The 22,692-nt window shown below is 40.7% G+C and overlaps 1 protein-coding gene across 20 annotated transcripts in view; it reads right to left on the reverse strand.

Annotated features, from left to right (window-relative positions):
- Positions 1-3,573: 3,573 nt before the first annotated feature.
- nrxn1a (neurexin 1a) overlaps positions 3,574-22,692 on the reverse strand; it is a 60,704-nt gene continuing 41,585 nt past the window's right edge. For 6 of the 20 annotated variants that reach the window (XM_061029193.1, XM_061029196.1, XM_061029192.1 and 3 more), the window contains 9 exons: positions 22,018-22,399; positions 21,437-21,627; positions 20,026-20,199; positions 17,901-18,020; positions 17,050-17,231; positions 14,765-14,936; positions 12,322-12,629; positions 6,850-6,928; positions 3,574-6,114 (listed from right to left, as the gene is read on the reverse strand). In XM_061029193.1, the coding sequence (XP_060885176.1) occupies positions 5,813-6,114; positions 6,850-6,928; positions 12,322-12,629; positions 14,765-14,936; positions 17,050-17,231; positions 17,901-18,020; positions 20,026-20,199; positions 21,437-21,627; positions 22,018-22,399 (1,910 nt within the window). In that variant the 3' untranslated portion in view covers positions 3,574-5,812. Of the gene's footprint in view, positions 6,115-6,849; positions 6,929-12,321; positions 12,630-13,733; positions 13,824-14,764; positions 14,937-17,049; positions 17,232-17,900; positions 18,021-19,704; positions 19,732-20,025; positions 20,200-21,436; positions 21,628-22,017; positions 22,433-22,692 lie in introns of all 20 variants that reach the window. The other 14 variants (XM_061029176.1, XM_061029179.1, XM_061029175.1 and 11 more) reach the window with 5 other exon arrangements.

The following is a 22,692-nucleotide window of genomic DNA, read 5'->3' on the forward strand; positions in this document are numbered from 1 at the left end:
TCTTCTACACTTTGGTCCCTGATGTCTTTCTTTTAAATCAGTTACCACCTTCCACCTATTATCTGTAGTTTGTATTCCATAAACCTAGTAAACATATTTAGTTAATTTGTTTGAGAGGAGTTGTAGGTTTATGAGGAAGGTAAAATATTAAATTAAATAAGACCTGTATGGTGGCTGGGATATAGAGGACGCTATAGGTGCCACACAACCACTCCCCACAAGGAGAATGTGTTACGACCAGCCTGCTACAACATTTAAATACACTTTTGACTCACAGTCATAACTATTTTTTTTAAAGATATATAGGCTATGCATACATGTAGCCTACAATTTTAAAGGGCAATGTAAATATGGAGTTATTGGGTTAAATGTGTAATCTGCAATAAAAACGTATAGGTTATACGGTAACTGGTCTTGGAGTGGGAAAATGATGGCTTGAATATATTCTACAGACTGCTGAAGATAAAGAATATTGAGCTTTCTGTGTCTTTTAAAATCCCTTCATAACAACAGCATATTTTATTAAATTGAGTTTACTACTTTGTTGATAACCTTTTTTTTAAAAAACATTTCCCAATCATTTGGATCTTTTTTCTTACTTTTATATTACGCGATTGTTTTGCTGCCAAGGACATTGGGAGTAAAAAAAAAATGAAACAAAACAGATAGCCTAGTAGGAGTTCCTTTTTTCCAGGCTGATAATCTTCTTTTAAGCTTCAGACACGAGTAATTATGAGGAAAAGGGGTGAATATGTTTTGTCTTCCGACTCACATTTCCGTTGAAATTTCTACTCCACTCCCCACATCTGCCAGCGTGCAAGGACACTCTCTCTGCATTCACAGTAACATGGCTACACATGCACACACGCACGCACGCAAGCACAAACGCACACCAGACACACACTTGTGTAACAATCTTAATTCACCTTAGCTTCTCCTCTGTACACATACAGTATAAAAGCTTATTTCTTGTATTGACACGTAGGTGTGTGCGTGTTGTACTGTGGGGATTGGACTCAAATCAGAGCTCTTTATGATTTATTCCAAAGCAGAAGTAAAAATGCAGCCTTGAGCTCCTGACATGACTACACAACACTTTCACACTCTCACAGTCACACACTACCCAACAGCTTTGCTTGTACTCAAGGCAAGAAAGATGAAACAGAAGGGGAAGGACAGGGAGAGAGGCAGAATACAGGTGTAGAAAGGAGTGGAAATGAAGGACCTGGGAAGAAGAAGATCGATGGCTTCTGTGTGCACCTGTGTGTGCTGGTGCATGACGTGAATTATAGATTATATTAGAAGAGATTAAACTAATCTGCTGATTGTTCTGCAGCTGTGCAAGGGAGGTGTGATACGAAAAATGTTAAGAATTTTTCAACTCAGCAGAATGAGACACTGGCCTTGCTCAGCAAGCCGATAAATACACAAAATGAAAAAGTCAATAAACCCTTTCCCTGTGGATGTTTTTGGCTTTTGAGAGTAAAACGCAGGTGTATCATTAAGGATGGATGCACTCAATTTCGGTGGCGAAGTTACAGAGACCAGCTATTTTGCATTATCAGTCACTGCTTTGTGGCTTTAGCCCACTGTGAGGAGTTTTTAACCACAGGTTATATAACGGTCTCAATTTAATACTGACGTCAAGGTAACAACAATGCAAAATCGTACTCTTCTTGCACCCACAGGCACACGCATAACTTTCAAGGCACAGTCATGTGCATTTGTCAACACCAAAAAAAAACAAAAGGCTGGAGGTCTTTGCGAACCACAACAAAATCAGCAAAAATGCACGATAGAGTATTTAAGACTCAATGTTTCCAGGCTAAATTTGCTCCCCTTAAATTGAAATAAAACCCTACTGTTGACCTCATGTAAAAAGTTAAGTGATTTACAGACTGCTTCTAGCAGTTGGGATCATAGGTTGGGATATATGAATAATTACATGCTAAGTGCAGTTTTTCATTCATTGTAGTTTTGTTTCATGTTGCATAATGAGCAGCCTTATGGGGCTTATGGCTCAGGGTTTTTTTTCTGTACACCAAAAACTTGGAGGTCTGTGTTTGCATAGGACAATGGATTGGCCATAAAGTTGAGTTGCTTTCAGTTTACTCTAAAAATACAACTCGGCTGTGTCTTTATCTCTGTGCGAGCTGGCTGTGGTCAAGGACAGCACAGTGGCAGATGGCTACAGCCTTACACAAGCCTTTTGTTGAGCACAGACTGTTCAGCAAAATACAAAAAGAAAAAAAAAAAAAAAAGAGAAGCAGTGAGAAAACAGGATAGTGAGACTTGTGGGGGTGTTTATTGAAACAGCAGGTCCTTGTAGCTCCTCTCACCTGGGGGACGCAAACTCGACTCTGTGGTCTCGGGGTTCTTTCATCCGGCAAACAACAACTCTGCAGAGACTTATATTTCGCTCACTGCACTGAGTCATACTTCAAAGCTCTGCTCGGTTTGCATGAGGGGGTATTTATGTGTGTATACTGTCCCAGTTAGACACAGTGGGACTTGAAAAAGAAGAAAAAGGTGCTGCTTTCCTTTCGTTGATGAATAAAAAGGTGAAGGGAAGAGAAGAAAAGTGGAGAAATCTGCTGTTTGTCGATTGTTTGAAAGCAGAAGGGCCCATATGCTTTCTGACAGACAGTTAGATGAGAAGATCAACCCCACTTTCATGAATATCTGTTTATTAATTCAGGAAAACCAAAGCTGGTTAGGTTAATACAGCTTAGCGTAGCAAGACTGGAAACAAGTGTATAGAGTAAGGTAGACTCTGTCCAAATTAGGCTTATTTTCATAGCAGTCTTATTTGAATTGGTCACAGAAAGCTAAAAAAAAAAAAAGGATTTCATTTGTGCAAGAAACTTTTTCCTTCTATTGTGCAGTTATGTGTAAAAGATCAAACATTCAACAGCCGGGGTTGTTGTTTAGCTGATGTGTAAAGAGTCGCTCCATTAGCAGCAACACAAGCTTCAGGCACAGACATAGACAGTGAATGGCCATCTATTCGTTTTCTGTGTTAGGAACTTAGGAGACAAAGAAAACCAGAAAATCTTATAGTTTATCATTTGACAACCAAATGGGTAATGCTATACCTTTGAGAATGAATACCTGCTCCTGACACATTTTCAATGGCTGCTGAAGACAAAAAAACTAAACGTGTTATTTTTAAGTGAAGTTGAATATTAGTAAAACTACTATTTTCCTTTCAAATGTGCCATTTGTCTGGACTTTTTCTTGATCCTGTGAAGTTGCCAGACAACCAGTGAAGACTAAGTTAGTGGTCCCAATCAGAAAAAAAAAACGACTGCAGAATTATCAGATTAAACAAACAAGATAAAGTGTGTACATTTGTGAGCTTTTGACTTGGTGCTTCATCTTTGAGCAAGGCCAGGCTTCCTGTTTTAGTCATTATTCTAAGCTAAGGTAACCGTCCATTGGTTATCAATCATGAAAAGATTTTGATTGTAATCTCACTTTTTTCGTTCAGATCTACTTTGCTATTAGTAAAAAAATCTAAAGGATTGTATATTTCAGGCAGATGGAAGCAAAAACCAATTCACACGAATGCACTCCTGGGTCACTTGGGTAATATTTTATTTACTCGTTAATCTTCAAAACTATTTTTCATAATAAATTTCCACTTTATGTTCATCAAAGAACCGTAACAATAAAAATAAAAGTAAATACTGTAGAAAAATTGTACATATAGAAAATAAACATGGTTAATGAACACCTAGATGTAGAATCCCATTGGTTGAGACACCTCCTTTTGTTTCAGATGGCAACACAACAGAGATAGAGGAAAAAGAAAGTGACAAACATAGAGGAAGTCGAGGGCAGAGAGGGAAACTTACCAAACAAAGGGAAAACAAGAGAAGGAGGTCAAAAAGGCCAGTTAAGGATGGAGGGAGTAAGGGAATATTTTTAGTTGATTTTGACATTGTTCTTTGAAATCTTACACAGTCCTCTTCTTATCCTTTTTCGCCCTGGTCGTTTTGCATGCATCTGACTGGTTGGAAGAACTGGAGGAGCTTGTTCGTGTCATGGCACTGTTTGTATCGATATATCATGGAGCTACAATTCATGAGATGCATTGGGCTCAAACAATGTCAATAAACAGATAATGTAGCCCACCAGAATCCCATCAGTCTCGGTCTCGCCATGAGTAATGACAAACCAGCCAACTTATAGCATGAAGACAAAAGGACGCAAAAAGAAAGAGAGAAAAGGGAGAGCCAATGAAATCAAAGCAACTCATTTAGCCAGTGGCATCATGATCTGGACTTTTCTACATATTAGCAACACATGGTAACATTTACTTTGTTTTCTTTTCTTTTCCTCGGCTGGTTTTTGCTATAAAAGGTGGTTGGTAAGAGCAGGTATAGTGGGCGTGGCCTATTAGACATCAGGCCAGAAAACAGGTCTTGGCCTGTGGTGGGCACAGCTACCCCATTTCTTCTTCTCCTCCCACAAACAAACCTACCATCTCTGGACTTTGTGGGACACGCCACCACTTCACAGCACAGCTCGGACTCAGGCATGCAGCACACTCGAGATGGTCACACTTTGTCAATGACAATTTGAACTGAATCCCACACGCTGAAAACCATTTGAAATGTGTTATTTAGGAATACTTCAAGCCAAGGTGGTAGATTGATGATGGCCGTGTGTCACGGTGTAACCTCTGGAGTTTCAATGCGGTATAAATCACACGGAGTAAGATAATTCACGTGCAATAAGACCCCCCCCTCCCTTCCCCAAAGAGTCTATACTGCCCAAAATGTTCTTCATATTCATCATTATCGTTGCCATAACAATTATCATAATGGTTGTTGTCATTTTCACCATTGTCTTTTTGTATAGTCTCCAGTTTTTTGAAGATATGGTGGGTCTTTAGCATTGCAGGTATGTGTATGTCTGCATGTGTAAGTAGTTTAATGTCTGTGTGCTGTTTGTGTGTGTTTGTGTGTGGACACCGTTGGTGTCTGTAGGTAGCATCTGAAGTCTCAAGTATCCTGTCCAGGAAAATAGCTCGCAGTTTTTCCACTGATTCCACCTTTTTTGATTTACAGGGTGCCGTAAAACACGAGCTCTGCAGCGTAAAAACAACCACCGGCCATCTGTTACATTAACAGCACCATCCTTGCCTCTGCCACTCGTAATTCATTGTCTCTATTGCGACACCCTGATTTCCTGTCCTGATGCTGCTCGAGGTTGGACTTGGACTGTTGGTGTGCTTGTTCCTCAGTGCTCCGTCTGCTAACAGGGAAGAATGCCGAGAAGCTTGGAAGAGACACTTGGTGCTTTTTCTTGGTGCTTTTACATCATCTTTGTTCATTCTGCCTTGTGCTTCACTTAAAGGCTTCCTCGACCTCTCTGAGTCCGACAGGAGAGGTCGTACTGTGGCAGGGGAGTGACTGGACTTTAAATCTGGCTGGCACCAAAATTCGGTTCTTTACTGGGAGTTAAACTTGTTCTTTTTTAAATCATCTGGAATGGTGTTTGTTCATAAAACGAGCTTCTCTCACAGGCTCTTCATTGGTAAATACTGTACAATAAGGGTCCGTGCCCTCGGGCCAGTCTGTGTGTGTGCTTATATGTGTGTGTGTGTGTGTGTGTGTGTGTGTGCGTGCTTGAATGTGTTTATGTTTGTGCTTGGCAGCATGTGTGCATGTGTGATTATTGGAGAGTAAACATTAACATCAGCATGTCTATGTCAGTGTGTATGTGTGTATGAGAATATATCTATTTATGTACATATACCATTATATATAAAGGTGTATGCGTATATGTCTGTATGTCTCGTGCCTCAGACGTAGTACTCCTTGTCTTTGTTTTTCTTGTTCTTGGAGATCTTGGCGATGCCCAGCGGCTTGTCCTTAGTGCTGCCATTTGGCTGCGTGGCTGAGTTGCTAATGTAATTGCGGCTCTCGTCCACGTGGTACGAACCCTCGTCTCGGTTGCGGTACTTGTACATGGCGTAGAGGAGAATGAGGATGCAGAGGGCGGCGGCTGCCACGATGCCCACCACCATGCCCGTTGTGCTGCTGCTCTCCCGCACAATCTCAGACGGAACTGGGAACACCTTCACCTCTGGCAAGGGGGGGCGGGCTGAAAGGGGATGAAGAGGGGAGGAATGTGATGTTACATTACAGTTTAGTGCACACATTAATAATTTGTATTGCACGTCAAGGTGATGAGTGGAGAGCTGGAGCAAGTAGACACAATGCATCATCTTAATGAATTATTTGACGTGCATTTTGCATAATTCTACTCGCTGGCATACAGAGGCTGCAGCTCAGAGCCAAAGCTGTTCCCGTATTATCACATAATGTGTAAACAGATTACATTACACCATGTTGAGAGGAGGGCCAGAGCACAGGTGCACATTATATCAATTTTGACTAGAAGCACTTGACACTTTGTCACATAAACAGGCACAGTGGGCTGCAGGGCAGTGATATATGACACCATATTGAATGATGGTTGGTAAAATAATTTGCATGTGAATTCTATGGATTAGATGGTGAGAACTGGGGATAAGGGAAAAGATACTGATTTAGAACAAGAAAAGGATTTAAAAAAAGCTGATTAAATAGGTTTGGACGGAGGAGGGGCCTAGTAAGGGATGGAGGGGAGAGGTGAAGCAGAGTAAAGAGATGAAGACTTGAGATGAAGACTTGGGAATGATGGAGAGAGTTAGGTAATGTCTGGGGGCAGAAACCTAAGTGGAAATGAAAAATTCATCGTAGTGAGCAACAAAACCAGAGGGAAAAACCGAGTGGCCGTGAGTGCTGAGGACATGTGGGGAAAAAACAACACAAAATGCAGTGGGTTTAGTCTCACCTGAACTGGGGTCACAGGGGTCAATGTCTTCATCATCACTGGGACACTCAGCTGACGCCACCAGAAGATCGTCTGCTGACTACAGAAAGAGGAATCAGAAAAGCAGGAGCATTAACATACAGAAGCTCATTATCTAGAGCTCACTCCCGTTCTGTTTGTTCTCTACATGTGTGAGCACACAGCACCAATCCATCGCCCACCTGTTTCCCAGTTTTCCACAAACACTTTCAAATGTTACGGCCCCCAGCAATGGCAGGCGGCCAAAACTGGGAGGATAAGAAGAAGAAAGGCGGAGGGAGGAGAGAAACACAGAATCCTGTTTGAATCCACCAGGGGAAAGACGGTTATCATCTCCAGCCCTCCCCCCTCTGTTTTCTCCTCCGGCCTCTCTTTCTGCTCACACAATCTGAAATTGGCTTGTGCTCATATGTGTTGGAAAATGTGCAGTACGAAGCTAAAGACTGGGATAAAACCACTTTATTCTAAATGAAATATTCCCCTTTACACTCGATGATTCATTTAAATCTCCTTTATTTAACACCTCTCCAGGAGCAGCATGTCAACAACCCACTTAGATGTACCCCCTCACCTACATCGAGCAAATACTGTCTCAACAAGCTGCTCTTCCTGTGTGCTTCGCTCCCTCTCTGTGGAAAAGGAGCCCCTTTTCCACTCTCCATCCCTGCTCCTCCTGTTGCCATGGCAACTCTTAAGTTCAGGCTGTTAAAAATGATGGGGAATAAAAAAAAAAATCTCTCTCAGTGGGGACCTGTGCATTGATTTGCCATTCCAGCAAGAGTGTGAGCAAAAGAGAGAGGGGGGGGGGGGGAAGATACAGATTTTATGGGTGGATACAATTTAAGGAGAAAGAGAGAGAAAAGAAGAGGGGGATGAGCTGAGGAAAAGGAGGAAGACTTCAAAGTGCTGCGGTCTGTACTTAACATGGTGCTAATGTGCTCCGCATATTCATGAACTACTGTTAAACATTGCCCGCCTTGACGCTTCGGCATGAGAAATATGAATGTGTGCAAGTGTGTGTACGTGTGTGATTGAACCACACTGGGTGCTCGGTGCCAGCGCTAAATTAAAATTGGATTGTGATGCATTGCAGTGGATGTTAGTAACCCACAGAATAAAAGAAAGAGGAGAGAGCAGCAGAGCTATAAAAGAGAGAAGAACTCTAGAGGCAGATTACGAGCAGACCAGAACAGAATCTGAACCAAATCAAAGCACTAAGTGGTCGATGATGTCTTAGCAGTGAGCTACAGGCGGGACTTCAAACAGAAGCTCATTAAGCCTCTCCTCTGTCCTTGGTATCTCTATTTCTTTGCCTGCTTGTCTTTGTGGATTACATAAGGTTAGAGAAGCAGGCACTTAGTTTATTCATCTGAAAAAGCCCGCACTGGCCTTGGTTTGGTGTGGTCCTGGTCCTGACAAGTCTGCTGTGGTTTAGTTTGGCCTGGAAGCATACATTAGGGTTATTGATGCTTGACTCTGTCTCTTTCCTCCACTGCCTTTCCAATCAGTTCTGCTCACTGGGCTGTCAAATGCTGCTAGGCTGAGCTTAGCCTCTGGAATCCAGCCACTCAATAAGCCTCACTGCCTCTGCCAGGATCCAAATAGCACAAGAACCAATCAGCCGCTAGGAAACACATCAACCCCGACTGTCAGCGATCAATGTCGAGCCACCATGCTTGGTTATCGATCCAAAAACACCTATGTGACCTCAACGGGAACCTGTTCTGAATCATGATATCAGATACAACAAAGCAAGACAAGAAAATTACCAAAGCCCCTCCTCTGATCTGTTACATCCCTGCCTCGTTCAATTGGGGAGGTGTCAATTGGATTATTGATCCCCCTCTCACATGAGAGACAAGCACGAGGAAAATAGAGGCATGCCAGGCACAAACAGAAGTTTGTAGAAGATAAAGCAGAGACGCCCCTCTTTCTTCATCCTCATTGGTCCTTCCCTATCCGTCCCAATCTTTTTGTGTTTTATCAATAAGGCATGCTGACTTAATGACGGACACAGATACACAAATATAGGAGGGAAAAAGGACATACAAGAGAGAGCACCAAGAAAAAAGATTTCTGCATGCTTAAAGAGCAAAATCTCTACCTGAGCAGCGGAACAGTGCCAACGACCGTCAATGCCTCCCTGACTTCCTAGTTCACACATGGTGGCTGCACTCAGTCCTCACACTTTCTTGCAGAAGATTCAACAGCTTGTCTGCTACTTTCACAACTGGATATCAAACACACATTCCACACACAAACTCTATAATAGCCAGACGTGCTCCATTGGTCTGTTTCTATTTAAACCTATCTACACAGACACGCAAGCAGACTGAAGTTGGCAGGCTGATGAATAGATCCTGAAGAGAGACGAGAGGAGAGGAGCAAGCTCCACTACTGCAGATGGTGAGATAGACTCATACACCGCCTGCATTAACAGCCTATCACTGGAGAGAGAGAGAGAGAGAGAGAGTGAGAAGGGAGAGAGAAAGAGGAGGGGGGAAGTGACGGGTAAATATGGAAAGATATGATGGGAGAGAGAGCAAAAAAGAGTGAGAAGAAAAGGAAGAGAGAAAAGGTGAGCTAGGGAGGAGGGAGAAAGTGTCTCCAGAAGATGGATAGCGAGAGGAAGAAAGGCAGGAGGGGGAGAAAGGTGTGAAAGATGTGAAGAAGATAGCAAGGTTAAAAAAAAAAAACAGAAAAGGACGGAGGGTGGGAGCGAGTGCGAGTTAGATGTTCAGAGAGCTTATGGAAGAAGTGTCAGGTCAGCTGGTTCCTAGGAGCCAATCGAGCGCGGCTTTGAGCCGTAGGTTTCTTCTATCAAGTCTTACCATCAACACAGGTACACACAAAAACACACACTAACATAGACAGACAGACAAACAGACACCAAACATCAAAACCAAACTCAAGCTCTGAGATTTAGAGCAGCCTCTAGCATAAACACTCTCTCACACACACAAACACACACACACACACACACACACACACACACACACACAGTCTCTTTTCCTGGCTGCTGCTCTGCTGTCATGCATTATTAATCCCTTCCACTTTTCAACACACCAAAAAAAAAAAACTAAGAAGTGTGGACCTTACAATGAAGCACGCAGCACATTCTAGGTGCACAAAGTAATAAGAAGAGATGGAGTAAACTCATGGGGCAACTTAGGCTTTCTCCGATTCACCTAAACTTGGGCGTGTGCATGAAATCAATCATTAGCTTTTGCAGAGACATCTCTCACTGCCCCTCCTCTGATGCAACGTGCTGCAATTCAAGCCCATTGTTCTCAATCCACCTGAGTGTTTTTTTTTTGTGCGTGTGCATTCTGTGTTCGCTCTACACTGTATGTGTGCACTGGTTGAGGCCAGGTTGGTTGCCTGGCAACACTAGGCAGCCTCAATGGAGGAGCTGTAGATTCTTCTTAAAGAAGACAAACACGCACACAAGATTTTTGGGGCCAGCAGGAGTGATTTCACTTGCACAAACGAGCAAACACACATACTTACACACTCTGCAGCATGTTGAGCTTATAGAAGCTTTGACCTAGTTCTCATACAGTGATATTGACTTCAGTGCACAACTCTGCATCCCAAATTTAGCCCTGACATCAGTATAGCAGGGTTGGTTAATAAAACAGTAAAGGTTTGAGGTGTGAAAACAAGCCCTGTGTGACAACGCTGTCACCAGTCTGGAGCTCTATCTATCCAGCTCTTGTATCCATTATTGATGCCTGAGGCTTAGCTCACAGCTCTCTACGTTCTATTATTTATGCCTGAAACAGCTGGCGGTTAATACACAGAGGAGCTATTCTCTATGGGAGACTGGATGGGAGAGAGAAAGCGAGCAGCGGGTATTGGGGCTCACTATCTCCATGGCAACTTGTATCACTGGGAAAAAAAAGTGCGGCAGGCAGAGTTCTATAACACAGAAGAAGAACTGCAGCACACACAGACGCCCACAAAGAGCCTGAACACATCTCACTAGCAAGCCGAACAATAGAGCAGAGGAGTCTGTGGTGAACCGTCTCATAATGTTTCCTCTGACATCCTCTATAAATATTCCTCAATAACACTCAGGTGTTTCTATTGTCGAGTCCCATTTGCATCAGTTTACAAGACGTATATTATGGAAAAGCTATTACAGCCTCCATTAACACAACCATTTATGCTCCTGTAATTTAGTGGCCAGGGATCACTTTGCTGTCTAATCCATTCATGAAGTATCAAATGAGTATGTGAGCCTTCTATTGATGAATTTTTCTTGTTATATATATATATATATATATATATATGAGTCACTCAGAAAGATGAACAACATCACGGAGAGATTACATTTATGTTTGCATCAGTATTTCTTTGCGTTATCTGACTGGACATTCCTGTGTCATATTACAAAGGATTCTTACAGCTTTAGAGTAACATTCAAGCACTTTTTAAGTAATTTCAAGAAACCCGAAAACATCAGACGCAGAGCTGAACCGACTGGAAAAACATGCCGTTTCAGAGTTTTGGCTGGCTTTGAGGGTCATTAAACTCTGGTCTGCTTTGCTCCACGTCTAAGACAAAACTAATATGAAAACAGAACTGTTTCCATTAAAACAGTTAAAGTTTTTGATTTACATGATAGTGTAGAAAATCAAGCCTTTCAGTATAATCCAAAATTGAAGCATATTCCTAATCTCAAAAGCATGAAGCTTGAAGCATTTTAAAAACTTCAAAAACTGTAAGAACTGTCAATACAGCGATAAAAAGAATAAATGATTAAAGTTTCATCGAGTTTGTTTTCTCCGAAGATGTTCAGAAAACCTGCAGATGTAAAACTTGGCCAACTTTTTTAGTCAAGGTTCAAAACTTTAATGTTCAGACATCTTGTCAGCTTAGGGCTCTAAAACAATAACCATGAAACAGCTCACCGTCCAGGTTCAAGTCTGGCTGGAGAGCTTTGATGCACATCAATGCCTTTCCCTCCCCTGTCTGTTTTTCACTGTGTACTTTTAAAGAAAAGACTAAAGCGCCTAGAAAAAAAAAAAAAAACCTCTCTCTTCTTACTTTGACTGAATCCGGAGAACTTATCATTATCCACATTGTGCTTTGATCCTGAACTTCCCTTTATTGTAGGTGACCTCTTTTTTCCACAATACCATTAGATTTCTATTTTAATGCCTAGCGTACATTAAAACCCTTTGTTTTGTGTCATAAATAAACTTGAGTGGAGTTGAAAACAATCCCCCTCTTCCTGGCCTATCTTGCTATCCTCTAGCTCTTGATAAACTGAGAGCTCGCTAATCCTCTTAGTGAGTTTATAAAAGAAACTTATCGAAGCAAATTAACACTTTCTAATTACCCATTGTTCCACAAAGACTGACAGTGTGGCGTCGAGGTGATAGGAAATATATGTGAAAGCAAATATTTGATTAATGACCACGCAGAGAAAAGTGGGTGTGCTCTGACCTGCTGAGTGGAACCCTGTTTCCTGTTGGTGGCCGTGGTTGTTGTGATGTCGCTAATGGAAGGGGCGGAGTCAGAGCGGTTGCCTCCGGCTGCAGCACTGGACTGAGGGGTGATAGAGGAGGAAGGCATGTCGCCGACCAGTCGTGCGCTGCCCTCCACTCTGATGTGCGGGTGCCCCTCGGCGGCCATGTTTAGGATGCGGAGGCCGTTGTAGTAGAGGCCAGACAGTTGACCCTGGAACATAGCGCTTCGCTCGCCTCCGCCTACTTTCACTGTTGTCTGGCTGTTGAAGATGGTCAGCTGTCGACCTGCATAGACACACATGCACACACACACACACACACACGCACACAGACCCATGCAAACACGCGCCAAACACACAGACGTACACCAGGAAAGAAGACAGACGGACACACACAAATACAGTCACACACACACACATACCAGTGGTCACACACGTGCATACATACACACACAAGAGTGTTTGAGTGTTACACAATCCACCAACCCCAAGCCATGGTGAGAGGATGGGACAGAATAAGCATGGCAGAGCGAATCGAAGCCATGGAGAACTGTGGAAAGGGCTGAGACTGAGAGAGGCGAAAAAAGAAAGAAAGGAAGAAGAAGAAGAAGAAGAAGGAGAGGAGGGAAGTGGGGTGAAGTGACAGAGAAATCAAGGAGGAGTATGAGGCGAGGAACAGAAGAAGGAGGAAGCGGCAGCAGATGAGAGGAGTCAGAGGGCCCCGAGAAGACGGGGCTGACAGATGGTTGCTATGGTGATGGCTGTGCGGCACGACATTGTATTTGAAGGAGCAACAGACAGGCAGACAGAGAGACAGAGATCTAGAGAACTGTTGAAACAGGCCTATGAAGCATGCACAGGTTATAAGCTCTAGCACTGCTCACTGTTAAAGGGACTAGAGGCTAATTTAAGGAGCTCTGCTGAAGTTTAGGAGGAAAACTTTTACACTTTTACAAAAAGCATTGCTCTATTAGTCATTTCAAATTTACTTCATTCTTACAAGTCACAATACTTTGCATGTACTTTAATTTGATTACAAACATATAATCTTTAGTAAATGCTTTATAGTTTACAATTTGATAATAAATTATTTACCAGTCTTAATAAAGCACCTTTTATCAGTACTTCTTGTCTATTTTCTGATTTATTCACATTTAAATCTCTCCATCGTCCCTTTAACCTGATATTAAAAGATACACACTATCAAGATACGTTCACAGGCACTACAGTTTACACAGTATTACACACTACAGCTGCCCAACTTTTATATACTTAGTTATGGATTTAGATTTTTAGATGTTAGTTGATGGTGCACAATAAAGTATATTCAACTGCCTTCAATTGTATTTTTTAAGCTGAAAGTTTTAAGGAATTTTAATCAGGTTTTTACCTTTGTCGAGTAGCCAATCGTCAACTACTCGACCGAGCCGATAGGGGATTCGCTGTCTGGCGATGGCCAGGCGCTCGTTATCAATGTTGCCTTTAATTTAGAGATGAAAACACAGTAGTAATTACGCACATCCAAACGTGGTACAGGAGCTGGATACAAAAAGAACAGCAATGAAAAGAAAGTAATGGTCCGCTCATTGTTAGCATGCCACTGCGTTACGTTAAAGCTTGAAGAGAAGAAGAGCTGAATTCATGATGTTTCCAGTGAGCGGACTCTTACTCTCTGTTCATTGGGTTTAATTTAAAGAGACATTTCAGGGGTTAACATCTGCAAGAGCACAGGGAAATAATGTTACAGCTGCCACATACTGCCTATATGACTGACTGAGTTTAGTGTTACATACAGGAAGAACCCTCACACACACCTCACAACAACTAGCATTTAGCATTTTAGCTAGCTGGACTTCATTGTGTTAAAGACTACTTCTCCCTAAGATTACCACTTTAAATATAAAAGAAAACAAATGTAAAAACAAAGACAAATACACTTTTTTCCTTTTTTCTTATTTTTTTCTCTCTAGTTATCTCAAAATATGACATTTTTTAAAATTATTGTTTGTCCAAAAATGCACCAACTATTATTATTTTCTTTTATGGTGAGAAAAACAACTGACACCTGGATTTAATATTTTCATAAATTACCTTTAACACTATTTAACAGGCCTAACATGACATAACTGGCTAGTATACAACCTACTGTAAATAATGTCTCATTTTATGGTTTAAAAATTCATGTTTCATGTCAGATCACACATATTTCATTTCAAACACAATAACATAAAACAAAGCTGCAGTTATATTTCTCATCCTCAGAGTTTAATAGAAACATCGATAGGAACACTGATGTGAATCATCAATCAGGAAGTGGGTTGATTTGAACTAGGGTGTAGTTCGCTGCGTCCAGGGACAGACAGTGCTGTGGTGGGTGGGTGGGAAGAGGTTTGGGCTTTATGTGGGCGGGGCAGGGCCTACCTGAGGGATAGCGCTCTATGACGGGTAGGTCATCCAGTTGGAGGGTGGCATTGCCTCCGCTGCGGGTAAACCGTATGATGTGGTACTTCCCATCGTTGACAAACTTAGCGCTTTCCTCGATGTTGATGTCGTCAGTGCCAACATTAAACACTACTCTAATGTTCCCTTTGTCCTGAGGAGGGGGAGGAAAGTTACAGAAAGGCTTTAAGAGGTGTATTATTGTCATACAGACTTTGTTTTGATTTTCCATTCAATGTGTGTGACTTCTAGGGCTGCACAATTAATCACAATTTCAGCATTTTTGTGATATGAACCTTTGTACAAGCACATGGCAAAAGTCTAATTTTATTGCAAAAATAACATTATTTAATGTGAACTAGCCTGGCTCTCTCACTTAGCAAGCTTACATGTTACCTATTATATGGAGGCCTGGATATAATGACTATGCTTTTACGCCATTTGATGCAGACAGGCGAGGCTCAAGATAGATATCGGCTACCCTCAGATTATTCAATGCCAATCAAGTGATGAAAAGAAAAAAAACATAGTTTAACTTTTGCGTATTTATGCAGCCTCATATCGTTTTTTTTACAAGAACAATGCTTTTTTCATTTCATTTTTTCACATCCTACAGACCTAGTGACTAACTGTTATAGAGTTGAATGGGTTTGGCTGACATAACATTGGCTGCTGTTAAGTCACAGAATTGACTTTGAAGTGCTGATGCTTGTTTGTATATCACTACATTTCTCAGGGTGTTGCAGTTTGAGATTTGTTTGAGCTATATATATATATATATATCTTCAACATAATGTTCTTATTATTTATAAGAACAATACCCTTCAGATATGTGCCAGACCTCTCTGATAACAAGAAAACACTCTGGTTATCATTTCTATCAAAAATAAAGATGGTGTTGCAGTTCTAGCTTTGTTGCTCACCTTGGGAACATAAGAGTTTCTTACTTTGTCAAAGGTGCTCTGCCTGATCTAGACCTTAAATCAAATATATGTCTGATGTTTATTTAAACCAAAAAGAAAGAAACAAAGAAAGAAAGACAAAACCATGAATGCACTCTACTTAATGCCCGTTCCTCCTCCAGTGGACTCTTTCTTTTTAATCTGTTATTATCAGATTTTTCTTTGACTGTTTTTTTAATGAATATTTCTCATTTGTTATGGACTTCAAATGCCTAATGTGTATAAATTGTGCCCTATGCATAAATGTTTCTGACTTAGATGTCTTGGGGAGAAATACTGCATAAATAAGAGAGGTTACGTAAAGCTTGTTGTGGCTTCAGAAGGAGCTGTTCCAATTCTGATGACACTGCCTCAAGTGATGTCACTTTGTCACGTCAGCTGATGTCGAACACTTTAAGTATTGAATAAAAATATCCTGGGGTGTGGAGCTTATGAGATGACTCCTCACTTCTTGCCAGCATAGCAACACACATAAACCTCTTGAATTAAAGGATAAGCTCTGTTTTGTTTTTTAAATCTTTTTTTTGACATGAACCCCTTCCTGAAAAAAATTAATAATGTTTTAGAAGTTTAATGTTTAATCAGCATTTAGCTTTTAAATGTAGTCCTTTTCACAAAGTCTCTATCCTCAGGAAGATAATGGATCTGTTTAGTGATGTGTGATGTATTTCTGGCTTATTATCCAGACAAACATATAAAGTTACATTACATGTCCAGATGGAGCTCAGATTCTTTGTTTGGTGTGTTTAGATACAACTTCTACTAAACTACTTAGTATTCATTTTATTGTAATATTAATCAACCTTTCAAACAAAGAAATACATTCAGGAGCTGAAATCAGTAATTAAACAAGGCAGTTAAATTAGACTATCATATATTAAAGAGACATTACATGATATTATTTTGAATGTGTTCTGTCTGATTTAATCTGCAATAATGTATGCTTTCATCATTTTATGATATTTTATTTTTGTTTAATTGTATGTCAGATATGCAAGAATATATTTCAGGTTTATAATTTTCTGTGCAGGCTCTGCATTGACTGCGCATAGTATGGAAAAAAATTATAATATTAACCATGAATTCATAATGTCAGGAACTTTAACAGTATTGTACAGAAAGAAAGATGATTGTTGCATCGATTCTCTTCTGGTTGTGCCTATTGACTTGTTTTTCAAACATGGGGCACACTTGTCTTTTTCATGATGGAAAGTGATATGCATGGAATACACTTACGTTTTAAGGACTTTTGAAAAATCACAATTCCTTTAGACTAGTGTTTGAAATGTAAGGGTGTGTACTTACTATCTGCAGCTGAAGGTAGTCTCCCAGACCAGCTGCACTGTCGACTCGGAGTAGAGTGGCGTGTTTCTGTTGGGTGCTGAACCCAAGGGCAAGCCGGTCTGCCCTGGTGCTGGGACGTTCGTTAGGGGGCCACGTGTAAACCACCACCCCTCCATCACGGCCAAAAATATAAGTGGTTCCAGCTGGTCCACAGGGATAAAAAAATAAATAAAGATGTATGCACTAAACAGTGCTATCTGTCATCAACAGTCTCCTACTTCAGACAGCACCCAGCCCTGTTATTTCTATCCTAAATGTTTAACATCAAATAGGTATTTTGATTATTATAAATGTCACAGTTGACCGACCTTCCATGCTTTTCTACCACACATTGAAAGAAGAAACTGTATTTCCCAAGTACTTAGTCTTAACATTGCTGCAGGAGGCTGACTGCAACAAATGACTCACACAAATAACAGCTTATAATAGTTTGACTCACTGTGAGATGACTAAATAATCAGCAAGTATCTTTGCTTCAAGGCAGCTGGGGATAATTCAGTGTCAAAAGCTTGAAAATGTGAACAGGATTTTATTAAGTGTTACAAGGAGAGTACAGATTACAGAAACGGAACTGGCGAGCAGGTGGTATTTTTGTGCTGAATTAGAATCAACAGATAACAGTGCCCCCGTGTGGTTGCTCTTATAAAATGCAGATAATTCCAAAATTCTACTTCTTCATGACTGCAGGCAAAGGAGTGCCCGTAGCCTCTATTAATTTTAACAAGGGTCTCTGTGTCACATAAAATAAGCTCTTTCTAAACTCTTTTGTAATCAACCTAGGTCGGAAGGACAGATGAAAAGAAAACACTCACCATCATTGCATAATGGTCCAGCGTACGAGGTCATGCTGCAGTCACAGGTGAAACCCTCCCACTGCTGCAGACACACTCCTTGATTTGAACATGAGTCTTCCTGACACGTCGTGCTGGGACCTGCAGTGACAGACGTGGCGGGATGGGAGGGTGCAACAGTTAGGAGAAGAATAACAGATTTTTGATTTTGTCTGGATCCCAATGTGTTCTCAAGATTATGCCAGTACAGAATGGTTACTCTTAGACCTCATTTCCTTCAGCAATTTTTTGCATTTTGTAATGGCAGGGCAAACCGTTTTGCCTCAGTGGTGTTAGTAGTATTAGTAAAAAACTGTGTAACTAAGATTTGATGGATACAGACTGCCACTATTCAGATTTATGCCAGGTTCAGACATGAGGCAGAAGTGCTGCTATTTATACATTCTTGTGCAAGCCGTAGTCTTTCTGTTCTCACTAGAAAGGATTTTTTTCCGCAACATTAACAAACGTCTGCTTTTTTTTCCTCTTTTCTAATCACATGTAGACCACCTTTCAGTCTCTTTCAGTTATCTTGTAGGTTTGCTCTAACTTGATCTTTGTTTCATGACAATTAGTAGGCTAGGTTTTCAGAAAACCCAATTAAATAGCAAAGATTTATTGAATATATTGGATGGGAAGATCGAGACATTTTTGACATGAAGGAAGAAAAATCTGGTTAATTAAACTTAAGAGCAGAGGGGAAAAGAGCAAGGAAATCAAGAGTTGGCAACCATGAGATGCATATTTAATCATTTATCTGTATTGTTCATATCATTTATGGATAATCAGTGTGATTTCTTGCAAGATTTGTTTGCAGAGGGCAAAATATAGACCAGTCGGCCAAAATAAAACTAAAGAGTAGTGGGGGATTGCAGGAAAATGAAAGAGTTGGCAACCATGACAATCAAATTTCATTATTTATCAGCCATATCATATATATCACTATTCATTTATAGTAGATAATCAATGTGTTATCTTGCCAGATTTGCTAATGGTGAGCAAAATATAGAACAGACGGCTAAACCATATCTGCAGCTGGTTACAGAGCTTGGGGGACTGTTCGCTCCCTGTCTGAGCCACCCGATTAGTGAACATGGGTGCTGGAAGGAAAGAGGCTACCCTTCAGGGCGAGCCCGCCTCCTGTCTGAACCCTGCGTTACACTGGCAGTAGATGCTACATTATCAGTATAAACTAAACTGAAGCTGAACTGGAAACTATGTTACTAGGTGAAAAGAGCCAACTGAGGAGAGCATGCAGGTGGTGAAGCTAGATGAGTGGGACAAGGACGTGATGAGGGGTTAAACATAAGAGGGCAGATTTATGTTTAAAGGCCTTCATCTCAATACTCCCTCTCCAGCAGTCTGTCACTGTTCACTCCCTGCCTGGTGCTGAAAGCACACAGGAGGAGAATGTCAAAGCTCTGAACTTGTTTCTCCTTCGTTGCACTTCTCACTCGAGGCGGGAGGAAGGCTGTGAAATGATTCACACATGGAGTATTGGAGTTGAGGTTTTGGGAGTCAGTCGTTGGGGTTTAGAGAGCATGCTGCTGGCAGGTGGTGGTTAACTCAAGTCAAGCGATGGTGATGTCACTACGGTGATGAACTTACTACGGTGGCTAGGAGAGGACAGGTCACCTCTGACCTTTTGACTCTGGATCGCTGGGATCCACCACACAACACTGGACACCACTGGGTAGTTTTATCACACGCACGCACACACGCAACCTCACACACATTGTTCCCACGCTCGTACACGAGTCTCACATGCTCACACAAAGCGATATACCTTGCAAGTCAGCTTTCATCAATGTAACTTTTGTCAGCCAAACAAAAAAGCAAACAAGCAAATTAAGTTAGATGGTTAGTCAATGCACACGGATGCCTGTGAACTGCTGAAAGAGTGGAACAGAGAGAGAAAATGTGCAAAAAAACTGAGGAGGAGATGATTATAAATTGGGTAAAATTTACTTCTAATTGACCAAAAGCTGGGTTAGTGGGTTATCTGATAACAGAGAGAATGAGTTCAATGAAAACTGAAAGAAAAGGCAGCAGGGACACGAGACGAGGAAGGATCTGCAACCGTGTTGTATGTGTGTTTGCATCTCACCTTCACAGCCTCTCTCCACCTGCCCCATGGTTGCCAAGGCATCAGCCAAAAGGTCAGGAAGGCGGCCATTTAGATCGACTGTTGCCAGGCAACCCTGGAAGCCCTCCCGGGAGTGGACCAGCTTAGGTAGGTCTCGGTACATCTCTTTGGAGATCCCCCCAATATAAAGATCACCTGATGAGGAGCAAAGGAATGAATGGCAACTTCATGAAACAACCACAATGCCAGGACAGAAGCTAATGATTTTCAAGATTGATTGGTCTAGCTATTATTAGTTCACATAATTTATAAACAGTTTTTATTAAAAGGTTTAAAAATGGCACAAATAAATAGAATACAAATATGTTGGCCAACAGCAAAAAAAAAAAAAAACAAGGAACAAGTGAATACATGCGATCTATTTTTTAGATATTAAAAAAAAAATTAAGCCATTATGTAAAATTGTTTTGCTCAAATTTTCTAACTGTTTGAGGAAATTAACAGTGTAACATTTCTAATGTCAAACTATTTAACACTAATTTCCTTCATCACAGAGTTAGATTAGAAAATCAAAACATCTCTCAAATCTTTGAAAACAAAGCTACTGAAAACCGACATTTGGCTAAGCTTAGCAGGATGACTGTAAACAGGAGTAAACAGCACTACTGCCAACAAGCACCTACTGTATATGATATGTGAAAATGATGAGATATTCTATAACATTGTTTAATATTGTGAAGTGCTGTAAATAAACAAATATTAAAGGGTCATTTATATATATATATATTTTAGTACCTGAGTTTGAAACATGTCTCCTGAATTCAGAATAAATAAAAAAGCAGTTTTTTAACCACTAAATTGGCACCAAACTTCCTCTGAAGCATCAAAATGGTGTGAAAGCATGACCATTATACTCAGGATCCATCCAGTGGGTAGAATGTAGCATGCTGGGTAAAATAGCATTACTTTTCTTATAGAAAATAACTTCATATTTGTTAGAGAAAATTAAGACTTTGTGTTGTGTTTATTGCTAAAGCTTATATCGACATAACGATGAAATTAAAATTAATTGTGCAGCCCTATACTGAATTTTTCTGGCAAATAATTATTCCGGTACATGAGGCACCATGCGAGAAGCATATTTACGTTTTGATTTGTTTTGTGATTTAACAAACAAGAAAAAAAAAAAGTTTATTATTGAGGCTTAGAGGTGCTGATAGCTTCATGTCACAAAGGCATGTTGAATGAATTGAAGTTTCCTCAAATGTTAAACAATTAATTTAACTGACTTATTTTTACAATGATTTGTCAGTAAATGTTCATACTATAGAAATATTAGCCTCATTCATACAAGACAGTTTATAAGTATGTTTTATGAGTATTTGTACAAATAGGGAATACGAGGTTTCACTGCCTGTGTTTTTGTGCATACCCTTCAAGTCGAGGTTCTTGGCTCCCATCGTGGTCTGCGTGGTTACTTTGGTGTCAATCTTGACCGTGTGGAGATTGTTAGTGTCTCTGGATATGTGTACATTATGCCAGTGGTTGTCATTAAGGGGACTATTAGAGTTTCCTTTGATCAAGTGTGCTCCATTGCCCAGGTCAGAGATGTAGTGTAGGTAGCTAAAAAAGGAAACAGGGAAAGGAGAGAGGGGGTTAAAAACATGAGGAGTGAAAAGACAAAGTAGTTGTATTCATGATGAAGAAAAACATAGGGTCATACACTTCAAGGCTCTTTACTCTGTCTTGTAGAAATGTAGTTATATGACGTTGAAAATAGCTGCTTAAGTGCTGAATTATTTGTGTTTGATATCAGTCTCTCTTTTTATGTTTATCATGGACAATGTTATATATCAATCCAAAGAAAAACAAGCAACACTGCAAATGCACATTTCCACAAGACAGACATCACCATAAACACAAAATTGTTTTTTTAAGGTACATTATTTACATTTAAATGTGAAAGCATTGCACTCATGTAATGTAAATACTGCATTCTGTGCTTTAGCTCACCCTTTAACCAGCTCTATCACTATGAAGTCATTGCCATCTCCCCTGTTGTACAGAACAAGGCCGTCGGGTGACGTTGTCTTGAACTGCATGAAGAGATGCATGGAGTAGTAGGCTTGCAGTGTGGGCAGTGTGACGAAGCTGGAGCGCGAGCGGAAGGTGACGGGGTCAGCCACAATGCTCTTATAGCCGATTACAGCGTTGAGCTCGCAGTAGTCGATGTCACCGTTCTTACACAGGTCAATGTAAGACATACCGTTCAGGGCTAGGCCCTGGAGGTGGCCAATGAAATTGGAGGGCACAGCTGGCATGAAGCGCTTCTCCGTCACAATACCGGTCTCCACATTGTGAAACTCCAGCTGGGTGTGGTCGCCCGCCATCTGACCTGGTGGTGTGGGGTAAACCTCAGAGATGAGGGCTACGGAAAATTGGGTTTCAAGTGGAACTGCTCAATGCTCAAACTAATGCTTATAGTGATTTAACCCTTGAACAACATTTGATAACTGCTAGGAATAGCATAGATGTAATAGACATTTATAATAAATAGAAGTTATGTTAATTCCATTTCAAAATATTGATTCACATTTACACAGGTAGAGATGTTCTCTAAAAAAAGAAATATAGCGCTTAATGTTTGTTTTATTTCATCAAATAAAAAAAAGAGACAACAAGCAATAA

Source organism: Labrus mixtus, chromosome 21 (genome assembly GCF_963584025.1).
Source record: "Labrus mixtus chromosome 21, fLabMix1.1, whole genome shotgun sequence".
In the NCBI taxonomy this organism is placed as follows: domain Eukaryota; kingdom Metazoa; phylum Chordata; class Actinopteri; order Labriformes; family Labridae; genus Labrus; species Labrus mixtus.